We start from the raw sequence: 12,967 nt of genomic DNA, 5'->3' as shown, positions 1-12,967 counted from the left end.
AATGAGTCCTAACAATCGGAAGTAAATAAATCATTATTGAGTGTCTGGTTCCCTTGTCTAAAAGTCAATGTTTTTCTTCCAGGAAATGCGTAAAATAAGGCCAGTAGTTCAAACAAGCTAAAAATATTTTAACGTGTTGTTTAATATGTATTTACGTGTCTCACTAAAAATGCAGGCTACTTACAAGTGGCTAAACAAGACTATAGATATCCTCACGCTGACGATGAAGTCGTGCATCCACAGCGTAGCTTTTCCGTGGCTCATCGTTAGCTTTGTACATCTAGCAATTGCAAAAAAAAAAAAAACCAATAGACTTTGTTCTAATTTGTGAAGTTTACATTTCTGAACAAAATGTGTAAGTCTCATAAAGTTTTTGTTTTCCTCACATTTTATTTTCTGCAACATGTCCAACAATCCAATGTACCAGACCAATTAGCTTTTGGTTGAAGGACCCATGGCAATGCTAAATTCTGGGTTGGTCTGCAGAAACTCTCCTATGGCACTCTATTTATTGATGTATAAAAAACAAGTTAATATAATATTCATATTTTGTAGTTCCTGAAAAACATTTCAAGTTTGTTGAGGTGAGTAAGTCAGTAAGTAGTTTTTCTTTATTTGGAAAACTTTGGAAAAGCCCATAAATCATATATTTACCACGTTTCCCCTGGGAGAGACTTCAGCACAACTTTGCTCATTGGGCCCACACTAAAATTTGAAAAAAAAATACAAATGATGTGCCAATATTAGGGTGCATCCCTCACACAGATTCAAGCAGAGGATGTACACGATCGATAATTCTCTTGTGGATCAGCCAGATACCAAATGTCCTAAGTGAGAATCCACAGACAAATCACCTCAAAAATCTGGCGTCTTACTTTCCTATCAGTGTTGGAAACAATACTTTCAAAGATATTTTCATTCAGGTCAGATGAGAGTTGTTTCCCTTGTTCCCTTATCCTGAGCATGTTGCTCAGACAAAGATAGCGCACTGACTCAAGGCTGACTGACATTACGGCTTACAGTCAACAACAACAACAACAACAATATCCAATCTAACAGGGGACACGCTGCAACATTGCTTCCAGCAAAAGAGGCTATGACCAGTGTTAGGAAGGAGACACGGGGCATCAGACTGAAGCCTCGGAGCTACACCCAGTTCTCTGACAACTAGACAGAGGGCTGTAATGACAGTCACCCAACAGCAAGACAAAGGGACAGACAGACACGTCAGACATCGCGTCATGAAAACTCCCAGCTGGGAGCGCTGAGCTACTGTCTACTGATACAGTGAAAGAGAGAAAAAAACTGGGGGCAAAGATATCCAAGGAGAGAAAAAAAAAACAAGGGAGGGTGGAAAAACAGATAAGCACAAACCTCCCGAGGAGCTGACCTTGAGACTGACGGTCACAATAAAGGAGGAGGGAACATTCCTGAAGCAGCCCTGCCATACAGAGGTGTGGGCATCCAGGGAATAGCCTATAGTCAGAGGAAGGCTGTACTTTCTTCTTGACCTTGGCTTTGGCGTCTAGGGAGGGGATGAGTCTGTTTAGGGCAGGGGGACTAAAGACTGAGGGATGTTGGGAAGGTGGAGCATCTTTGGTGGGGTGGGGGGATTGCATTTCCCTTTTTCTGCAGTGGACAAGTGCTCTGAAGCCGCTTACAAGGCTATCATTTCATGCCAGTTGCAAACTCTGTGGCCAGAAGTCTCGATTTAGCTCCTGGCAAAGTCTAGTGTTCAGATTCCTAAGCACTTAGCAATGCTTGTTAGCATAATATATTTGCTGAAATAATGCATTAACTTTCACTTGGCTTTTCTATGATGATTGTAGCGAGAAATCAGCTACGTGTTGGCAAAGCATGCTGGATCACAACTTGACTTTTTATTCACACGCTCATGTAAATTAATTTGTGTAAAAGCCGTGGTGAATAAAACCTAAAACCTATTTCTCTGAGCACTCAAGTCTCCCTCCCTTCACCCACCCCCCCCACTTTATTGCCCGCCTTTCGCCAGGAATGAGTGTGGGCCTATTAGTGAAGGTCTGCTAATGTCCTCACTATGAAAACGGATGAGAATGTCAGATTCAGAACTTTTAAGAGAATGATGTCATACAGCAGACCACAGGCATTATGGGGACGCTAAGATTACCCAGGCGGTAACCAGACTAATTGTTATGAGTCTGTTTCATGAAAAATGAATGTGCGCAAATGCACAGAGGGGTCCTCAGGCTGTGTGTGTGTGTGTGTGTGTGTGTGTGTGTGTGTGTGTGTGTGTGTGTGTGTGTGACACACTAATGCTTTATCAAGGCTTTACTCTTTCTCTAATCATCAAAGACTCCTCCGAGCTATGGTATAAGGGCCAAGTTAATGCCTGAACACAAAAAAAAAAAAAAATACACATCAGTTAGAACAGACCATCTGACCCACAAAAGAAAAAAATGCACTCTGCTTAATCTGGTTTGCACAGAAGGTGAATTATTTAAGAGAATTAATTGATTTCATGAGTATGAAGGTTGAGTATGCTAAGGCTGTATGAGTAATAAGTACATGGGTTTGCAAAGAAAAGGAAAAAAAACACAACCTAAAAACTCATGAAACATTTAGAAGGCAAAAAGGCACAATGAATGTAGAAGAAAAAGTGCTTCTAATAAATGAGAACTGGAGTTGTGATGTGACCTAACCTCATGCAAATAAAACGTATTCTCCTTTAGAATATTTCACTATTTTTTTCTCTGTGACAATGAAAATGAGAGTGAAACATTCAAATGGAGGAGAAGCTGATTTGTAATCCACTGTAAAATATTTGTAAATGTAAAAACAACTGCAGGTTCAGAGAAGTCCTTTCTGATAAATCTCTGAATACACTGGAGGAACATTTGTATTGTATTTTCATCAGAATTTTAAAATGTAATGTATCAATTGCCTCCAAAAATGAGATAATCATGTGCCTCCTGGCAATACTGAACACCTGAAAATAAAAGTGATACTTTGACAACATAATATGATAGAGAAAGACAGACTTTTCTTTCACACAGTTAATGTAAATACTGAGAATACCCTTCACTGAATATTTGTAATACCTCCCTGTGTCTTCACTGTAAACCTGGTACTTTGTGTACTGAAATGTCAAAACTAGAGAGAAAATTGATTGATGCACATTATTAAGGTCATTTATCTCTTAAAACACTTAATGCTTCAACTTTTCACAAAAAAAAATTATAGTTCGAGCGCAGTTCAGACAAGCCACAATGTATTAATTTATTTTCCGCATTTTTGCTTAATTGGCTACAACTAAATGTCCAATCCATCTAAGTCATTATCAAACGGTTTTATCTGGAAACTCTACAGGATGACCTTATGACCCCAGGGTTAGATCACAGCCCAATTTACCATGAATAACTCTCTTAAAAACACACTCATTACACTAAAGTGTTAAGCCCCAGAGGCTTATATGGCATGCAATCAGCCACTCCACTTTCTCCTTAAAATGGCATTTTATTTATTTATTTATTTATTTTTTGCTGGTGCCAATCAGTCTTTAACAACAACAAAACCCAAATCTGCTCCATTTTGATAATAAGGCAAGAGCACTATTTGATAATCACAGTGGGGATTAGGTTTTGGCAGAGTGTGTGAGAGCAGTGCAATCAAAGCCAGTGGAAAAGGGAGATATAACCATGCGACAGATAAGAGTAGAAGAGTGATGGTTGGGATGAGAAAAATGAAGTGAGTAGTCTCTTGAAAAATCAATAAGATCAACTTTGCCTTGAATCTCAATGTGGAGAGGTTTGATCCCAGGCGCTGATTATTTAGGGGAATAATGGAATTATATAGGTAGCAGCTTAACATAGTCTTGAAGTAACACTGAGAGTTACCAAAGTTTTAGTTACTAATACTGTATATCTTGACATGACCAGTGCGGAATACTAGTCTGGATAGCACAGACAGACAGACATTAATAATCGATTTGATTTTAGACGTAGGCATGCACACAGGGCGATGTCAACACACGAGTGACACTTGACAACAACACGTGGTTGACAACGATAAACAACGAGTCTTAACACCTATTAATATGTCACACAAAACAGTCGGAGCTTTCTGTTTGCTGTTAAAGACGAATGGCTCCTGCGATATCGACTGGGAACAGACAAAAGCTGGGCGGAGCCGTTTTTGAGCAACACATCAAGGATATTTACCCATTGCGGTAAAGGGAGAGCTGAATTCAAGGCGATCCTGTCACTGCCGTCCACCGAGTTCCGGACAGGACGTAAACAATGATTATTTCCGGGTTGGAAGCGTTGAGCCCGCCTTCAAAAATAAATTGTCCAATGTTGCATAAGAACGTAAGAAAGACGATAGAATGTAGCCAATCAGGTTACGCAGCGCCAAAGCAGCGGCAAACAGCAGGGGAAAGCGTCCATCTGCAACATGAACAGCTTAAGTCTTGAGTTCTCCGTTGTGGAAACCACACATAGCGACATTGTTTTAGACGGAGACACGCTAATTCACGCAAAGGAAAGACAACATGAACACATGTCATTGTGTTTTAAAACTACGGTTGGCTATTGTAGTCTACAAAACTGATTGTGTCGGCTATTTCGGTGGGCAATTCATGGATAGCTTGACTTGATTCGAGCAGTGAGTAAAATCCGCAGTCATGAGCCTTAAAACAACACTAGACATTAACCAGCTTCTAGTGGAGTTTAAAGGACTCTATGAGGAAAGGTTGAGATGCTTGGATCTGGACACCACTGTTATCCCAGAGCTAATCTTGCAGGTGAGTAGACCTGGGATCTGTTATATCAGTGTGTCGCATCTTAAGGGACAAGTTTAGAACAAAATCCCATCAAGTATCTCACGTTGAAGTATTGTCCTCAGTAACGTAGCACATGTATATTATCCACAAGATCAGCGCAAATATAGATATTTAAATGTTTATCTGGTCATTTTATATTTGCTATCAGAACATATTTCTGGAAAAAAGATGTATATTGTTTTGTTAGGGAACAAATAACCTCCCTCAGTAATCCATCAAGGAGTCTTGAGTCCAGTGAACTGTGTAGTTTGTGCTAAAAAAAATTACAAGTCGGACCTAAAAATCTATATAGTGTTGTCTAATTTTATGCCAACAGCTATTGCTATTGTCATTAGGTTACCAATATCATCCATCCCATCAAAATCCAAGAACATCCTGTTCACCGTGACACGATCATCAAGAGATGACCTCTGTTGCGTCTGATAAATGACAGGAGGAAGCGCTGGGGTGCTTTCATAAAGCCGCAGCACTTGTAACAGGTGGCAAATTGCATTACGTTTCCATCTGAGCGGCCAAGATCAGGAACACAGATCCACACTCATATTTAAAAAAGAGAGGTTTGGAATCATCAGGATTGTCATGTGACATCATTTAACTAGAGAATGTAGTCTGCGTGAGCTGGGCTGTGCATCAAAGAGAGTGTAACAAGGTTTCAGAGATGGGTTTCGGTCAGCCGGTCCCATTCAAGGACCTGCGTAACAAGGTTACGTGTTTAGAACCCAGGAGCTCCCTAGTCTTAAAGGTTGATGTGGATATTTAATCATAAAGCTCCATTGAAAACAAGCGCTCAGTCATCCTTTAACCCATTGTTATGTTTTCTAACATGTTAAAACATTTAACCCCAACCTAAACATAATGCATGTATGAGTTCCACCTCCTGTGCCCCTCTTAACATCAAGGCAAACCTCATGTGAGTACCATCTAATGGCACAACAGACACTTTTAACATCACATCCTGTGTTGTTGTTGTTGTTGTTGTTTTTTTTTCATGATTCATGTTTTCCTTATGTTGTGTGAGCAATGATAATGAATGTGTGGACCAAAGCTGTGAAACACACTTTTATGTACATGTTGAGTTTATCCTCTCCCTAAAGCTAGACATTAGTGTTATATAGTGTGTCAGGTGATGACATGTTGTTTTGTGGCTTTAGGGGACAGACACAGATGAATACAAATGTACAGGTGCACCTGGGGGGCATGACATGAGCCCCCCCCCCCCCCCCCCCACCACACAGACACACACCTTTTATCAGGACTGAAATCATTTTATGTGCATGCGATTTGGATAACAGTACAACCCCTTCAAGGAAGAACTATTTTTTTTTTAACTGAGATAAAAGACCTACCCAAAGGGATGAATTGACAAACTGTGAAGTTTTAATAAACTACGGTATGCCCCACAGACTACTGAATGGTGATCTGGTTCAGGTGACCTATTTAAAAAAAAAATCAAAAAAATCAAATGCAATCTTTGAAATGTTTTATTCCAAACCGGAAGCAGTGAATAGCATTTATCTGTACCTGCCTTAAACCCTGACCCAATACTGCATAGTATTAGCCCCTCTGTCTCCCTCTCTCTGTCCTGGTCTGTCTGCTTCTACCTATCTATCTTTTTCCTGGTCCCCCTCTATTGAATTGGCTGGCAGTTCAGTGTTGGACTCAGGTTTGTGTGCCTTCCCATTCTTTAATTTAGCGTATAGGTCTAAACATTTAATATTGATTAGTATCTAACTTTCACTACGTTGCCTTAAAAGGATCATGAATTATTTGCTGACTATGTCAAAAAAATGCGTGAAAAACAAAATTCACCTTAAAAGATTTTGCAGATGTGTGAATATTTTATAAAATGTCAATAAAATTCTTTTTTCTTAAAGTATAAGTATGGAAAACAAAGATTTTGTTTCTACTTGTTTCTTACTCATTAAATACATTGTGGTTTCTTGCTCTACAGTGGGATGTTCTTGGTTACTGGATTAACTGACTCCAATTATTGCTTGACTGCACTGAGCTTGTGAAAACAGCAAATAAACCAATGTCTGATCTTGCGGTTCTGTTATTCTTTCAGAGGAAAGTGGATTTTCTGTGGTCATACGTGAATGACCTTGAAGATCAGAACCAAGTGTTGGTCCAGACCATTGATGAGTTGCAGAGAGAGGCTGAGAACCAGGTGTCCTCCTCAGGTGTGAAGCTACACACCTCCGATTGGATAGTGAACGTAAGGATTTCTATATCACTTTAAAAAGCCGTGTATTAGTGTTCAGTGTTGCTTCACTATAACTTACATCATGTAATTCATGTCTGCAGGAAATGTTGTGTCTGATACAAATGTACTTCAGTATATTGACTATTATTTGGATTATTTTGGGTTGTTTTATGATATTTTCTATTTAAGGGTGCTCCTTTCATAATTTTTGCTGGCTGATCGCTGATCGCCAAAAGTGATATCTGCTGATACCATTGCTGATCACAGATTGCTGGCTTTATTTTAAGATTTCTAATCATCATGTTGCATTATTCACTTATTTTAATATTCAAACACTTTGTTTTAAGTATTGAAATTAGAGATGAGAAAGTATCATGAACTGAAAACTGTTTATTTAACAGCAGACATAGCAGAAACCCCACCTCTCTCTCTCTTAGCAACCTGTGCTTGGTTAATATTTAAGAGCAGTTTAAAGTTTAAAAAGTTATTTTCCCAAATGAATAAAATCTTTTTAAAAAGTAGCAAAAATTCTTAATGTCAAAAGTACACAAAGTAAGAACCAATTATATACACCGGGCAACAAAACCAATTCCAATAAACTGCAGGTTCTTTATCAATTTACTCCAGCAAAAGTGGATATAAATACTACAGCAAACAGCAGCAACCGGCTATCCAGTTCAGCTCTCTCCCTTGTTAGCCGCTAGCTCTGAAAACTCTGCATACTCTTTGACATGACCAACCTTCAAATGTGTGGGGGTAATGATGAGAAATGTCTTTCCTCTTGTTCCTCTACAAGGGAATTTTTTTTCAACACACCTTGTATATTGCAATGTTATCTTACAGACACATCGTCCAGACGGGAGACAAACAGAGGGAAACTCTCTGGCGTGTTTTTATGTCATCTGATCTGCACATGTGATCAGCCCTTATAGAGACCCTCACTGATTGATCAGAGCACCCGTAATGCAAATATATTTTTTTACTTGAAGATATTAACTCAGAAACATGGAGTTGCTGATATAACCCACATTTGGAAAGAGAGATTTTGAAACACAGGACCCTCTGTGGCCTGAAATGAGCCAATGTGTTAAGTATTGTTTTCGGATGATGAAGGTAGTCATCCATCCATCCATCGTCATCTTCCGCTTATTCCTACACATTAAGGGTCGCGGGGGGGCTGGAGCCTATCCCAGCGTCAACGGGCGAGAGGCGGGGTTCACCCTGGACAGGTCGCCAGTCCATCGCAGGGCCAACATAGAGAGACGAACAACCATTCACACTCACATTCATACCTACGGTCACTTTAGAGTATCAGTCAGCCTCGTCCATGAAGGTAGTCACAGGTCCTTAAAATGACTTCAATCATTTTTTTCATCATACAATTTTTTTTAATTGTCTTAAATTCAGCTTCAATGTGTCAAAAATAAGACCTTTTTCATGCAGAATAATATAAATATCCATCCATTTTCTATACTGCTTATCTGTTAATGGTCGGGGGGGGGTGGAGCCTATCCCAGCTGACATTGGGCAAGAGGCGGGGTTCACCCTGAATGGGTCGCCAGTCCATCACAGGGTCATCAGGAGCAATTAGGGGTTCAGTATCTTTTTCAGTAGTACTTCGACGTGGTCACCAGGGCGGATTGGATCAAACCAGCGACCCTTCAGTTGCTAGACGGTGGCACTACCTGTGAGCCATGTTGCTCAGAGGTAGAGCGGCAGCTACCTCCCGTGGCTAAAACTGGTGCCAATTGCAAGTTTGGCCTTATTGAATTCATTGTGGCATCAACATTGTCTTTAAAATCATCAGATTCAACTCACTTACATGTGTAGACACCCTGGTGATGAACACTGTCTGTTTCCAAGTATTGAGCATGCATAAACACAGCAATGTTGAGAGGCAATGATAGGTGCAGTGCATCGGTTTTTCTTCTCTGTTGTACTATCGTCTCCATGAGCCTTTGCTTGTTTGTGACACCAAAATGTATTTACAGAATCCAATCTGTGAAGATTGCATGAAATATCATGAACATCCCTCATTGTTTATAACATCACTAGAAAAAGGTGCCACTGCACAAGAACAACATTGACAAATACAGCTTCAGATTCATTGTTCTACAAAAAAAAATACAGTGAATTATTTTGGGTAAGATGCATTTATACGATAAAAGGAGTCTAGTTTAGGGGATACTCTCTACTTACTGTTTTGTGGCCCTTATTTGGAAAAAGCTATAAATGATCATTCTTAGTTGTAATTCTTAACTGATGGGGTTTATTTTTTTAAAGATTGCATCAACTCAAGGCAAGACTGTAAAGACTTTATCACCATTTATTATAGTGACCTAAAGGTTTTGTTCCATTTCAATTCTGGCCAGACTTCTATCAGTTCTCGTTCCACTGAGTGCATTTTGCACACAGAAAAGTAATTATGGCCTATTATACATCAAAGTACTTATCTGCTATTATAGAGACGGACAGAAGCCTAGCCTTGTGTCCTCTCCACACTGGTCACAAAAGTCTCCGTACTGCAGTGCTTTGCATTTTTCAAAACTGAAAACTTTCCATTTTAACTTCTGTCGTTCAAAAACTTAATTTTCCTTCAGTAGTATAGCTTTTGCAACAACAAAAAAGAAGAGCAGCATGTTTGCCGTCTTTTTTTCAGAGTGTTCTCAGTTGCCTTCATAGAAGTGGCTGTATAATATATATGTTTCACTCTGACTTTTGCAAAAAGCATACAGACTGAATGGTAAGAATGGCAAAGACCTTGGTGTTTTGATGTGGTATTATCAGTAATGGCATTTTAGGTACTTTATCAATGTATCTGTTTCTCTTGCAGATTAAACAGCTGTAGTGGAATAGATGAAGACTGATTCGAAAATGGGATAAGATGATATTTTCTTAGTTGACGGGAGTCCTTCAGTCCTTCCAGTAGCACTACTTTGTTATTGTTAGTGACGTTCAAATCTTCCCCCGCTGGCCAGAGAGACACATAGTGTGAAGGATCGCTACACTCTGCAGCCATTCCGTTGACCCGTCGTCGAAGCTTTTGAATCTCCATTTTCACCAATCTTAAATGATGCTCTCGCTGTCTGTTTATGTTACTTTGTACGTTTCAGAGTCGAAATTGGAAAACAAATACAAACAGATGGACTTACTCACTCAACAGTCTATTAGGGGTAGTCAAGGGACAACAGTGTGTTTCTGCTCTGATGTCCATAATGTGAAATCCAATCAAATGAAGAGCATTTAGAACTACTTATGGACCTTTCCACCATGTAAACGATGCAATGAGCTCTGTAATAGGAGCTTGGCTAACGTCTGATTGAATCGTAGTGTATGGTCTTGTTGATGCACAATAATGGACACTAAACAGAGTTTGTCTTGTGGTCATAATATCATGAAATCTAAGTCTTGTATTTTTTTGTTCTAGACGACTGTAATTGGTCTGTTTGTAATTCATAGACAAATGGATACATGTCATGTTTGCTGTGTATTGACTTAAATCAAATATTTGAGAATACCAAAATCATTTGGCTTGACATGTGTTGCCCTTTAAGTGGATTATAAAACATTGAATACGAAGAAAAATCTTTAATTTCACCCAGTCCCCTAACTATTAATTAGCAATTTGGCTCCCATCTCTATACTAAAATAACAACAGTAATTCCATGAAAATATGTGTCAAAGGTTGCGTTGGCATCAACTAAGTTGACGCAATCAATTGTAAAAACAAAAAGATTGATTTCACTCCTGTTGGTGTTTGTATTTTTGAACTATAGTTGGTTTTCTCAGAGGCAGCTGAGCTTTGTTCCTTTAACAATTTGAACTGATATTAGCATGAAGAATTCCAGCATTGTACTTTCGATGCTTGTGCTTGTATCCGTTTCAGTAACTAGCTAGCTTTGCAGCCAGTCAAGAAATAAAAGACTTATCATAAAACATACAAATAAAACACAGTAAACATTTATAATTTCCTTTTTTGATTCTTATATTCTTTTTGGACAATTGTGAAAGATTTTTTCCCCCCAACTGGCTTTATTCAAGGCAGGTCAAAAGCACAAGTCAGCTAACAGGAAAACGATGAAGTTAGCTAGGACACGAAACATTTCGACATACATAGAGTTGTATGGCGAAATGGGGATTGTGCTTTTTGACCAACACAAGAAACTGCTTTTGTTCACAGATGGACAGAAGGTTTTTGTTTTTTTGTTTTTTTTACAAGCAAGTCCATTGAAATATGCGAATGGGGGACAGCTGAGATAGCGGCAGAGGTATCTATAGCCTGCTGGCTAATTCCTAGCCTGTTAACTTGTTGAATCCCTTGCAAAATTTATTTTTTCAACATATTCGAGGCATGTGCCAGACAAAATGAAACAGAATCAGAGACTTCATAAACGCATCAGAGATCATGGAGGTTCCCACAAGGCCTTACCCTGTCCCCTGGAATTCTGCTTGACTTGTGTATTCTCACAGATGTGTATTCAGACAAAAGAAGGCCAGGTTAACTTTTCACATTTTGCCACACGAGTCACAGACGTTGCCAACATGGTGTCTTAAAAACAACTCCTGTCGTAGAAGCTTCTGTCTGCTGTAAGAATTATACATCATCAGGCCCTACAACGTGGTAATTCTCAATGGCTTCAATCGACAGAGGAGTGTGTACGTATTTTCATCAGCACACATTTGAGATTTGAGGTCAGATGTGTACTCCATCACACAACTCAGATAACCAACCTTGATGTAAGTCTTTATGCTATGCCATTAGTGTTCAAGCATAAGTGTATATGCCTGTATAACTTTTTTCTTTTTTTTTTTCTTTTTTTTTTACTATATGCATGCCGTATAGATTAGTGAGCGTATTTGTGTGTTGGGTAGCTGTTTTAATTCCCAGTGTTTGGCTTCTTGCCTGCAGGGTAGTATGAAGTACTGTGAAAGGCCTATGGGGGATCAGTGTAGATCAGAACAGATCAGTAGGGATCATTTGGGATCTCTGGCCCCTCTCTTTGATCCACTCATCCTATCATCTCATCATTCCCACGCAATTTTCAAATTATTACCATACCAGGCAAAGTAAAAACACCCACGTGTTTGTAAACACATTTGTGTCTGCACTGGAGATGTGTGGTAGTCTTTGTGCTGAAGCCTGAACTGTAAATGTCTCATTTGATAGACTTATCTTGCCTTGCTCATAAAAGTCACACTTAACACATGTATTTTGTTTTACTGTTACAAAAGAAGTGAACAAATCTCTATGCATATCTGTTTATACGGTGGTTTTGATAATTTTTGTGATTTTCTTTTTCATAAGAATTTTAAAGCACCTGCTCTCAGGTTTATGGGAATTAACAGGCACAAAGTGACAAAAAAGGTTGTAATCTACGCTAAAAAAAATAAAAATAAAAAAAATTTTGTGTGATACAATGAAGCACCCTCCATAGAAGTAACACAAACACCTATTTAATCTGAACCGAATCATTCATCCGTGGGGGAATAGAGTAGAATTATGGAAGGGCCAACTAATATTCAAAGGTAATGTATAGTGCCATAGATACAAGTGAGTCAACAGAGATCGAGGAATACTTGGCCCAAAAAACAAATACCTCAGAATTGTGGGACTAAAATAAACAAACCAAAAGTCAGGAAAAAAGCGACTACTCTAGAGTCAATATCTGACCCATGCCCAGCTCGGGTCCTGTTGTGCAAGGGTCATGCCCCATGCAACGGACCAGATACAGTGAAAGCAAAACTTTTGTCCAGTTTTGGGTTGCAGGTTGGATTTATTGTTCCTATCTAATTCTCACTTGTTCTCTCCAGCATTGGAACTTGCAAGTGGCATGAAGAAGGAACTCTCATATTGCCGCTTATTCAGATAGACTAAAATACAGAAAATAGGTTGCCTGTCTAAATACCGTTATCAAAAATCGAGGATCATTCTTTTAGTTCAATGATAA

At 39.1% G+C, this 12,967-nt stretch overlaps 1 protein-coding gene across 5 annotated transcripts in view; it reads left to right on the top strand.

Moving 5' to 3' along the window:
- Positions 1-12,967, top strand: part of pmfbp1 (polyamine modulated factor 1 binding protein 1) — a 122,861-nt gene that overhangs the window by 8,115 nt on the left and 101,779 nt on the right. For all 5 annotated transcript variants that reach the window (XM_086191041.1, XM_086191042.1, XM_086191043.1 and 2 more), the window contains exon 3: positions 6,882-7,031. In XM_086191041.1, coding sequence (XP_086047167.1) covers positions 6,882-7,031 — 150 coding nt within the window. The remainder of the gene's footprint in view (positions 1-6,881; positions 7,032-12,967) is intronic.

Source organism: Aulostomus chinensis, chromosome 21 (genome assembly GCF_037954235.1).
Source record: "Aulostomus chinensis isolate RoL2024-O1b breed Wild chromosome 21, RoL_Achi_v1.0, whole genome shotgun sequence".
Classification (NCBI taxonomy): Eukaryota; Metazoa; Chordata; class Actinopteri; order Syngnathiformes; family Aulostomidae; genus Aulostomus; species Aulostomus chinensis.
The sequence above is the reverse complement of the archived record's forward strand: the minus strand, read 5'-3'. Positions and strand labels throughout refer to the sequence as shown.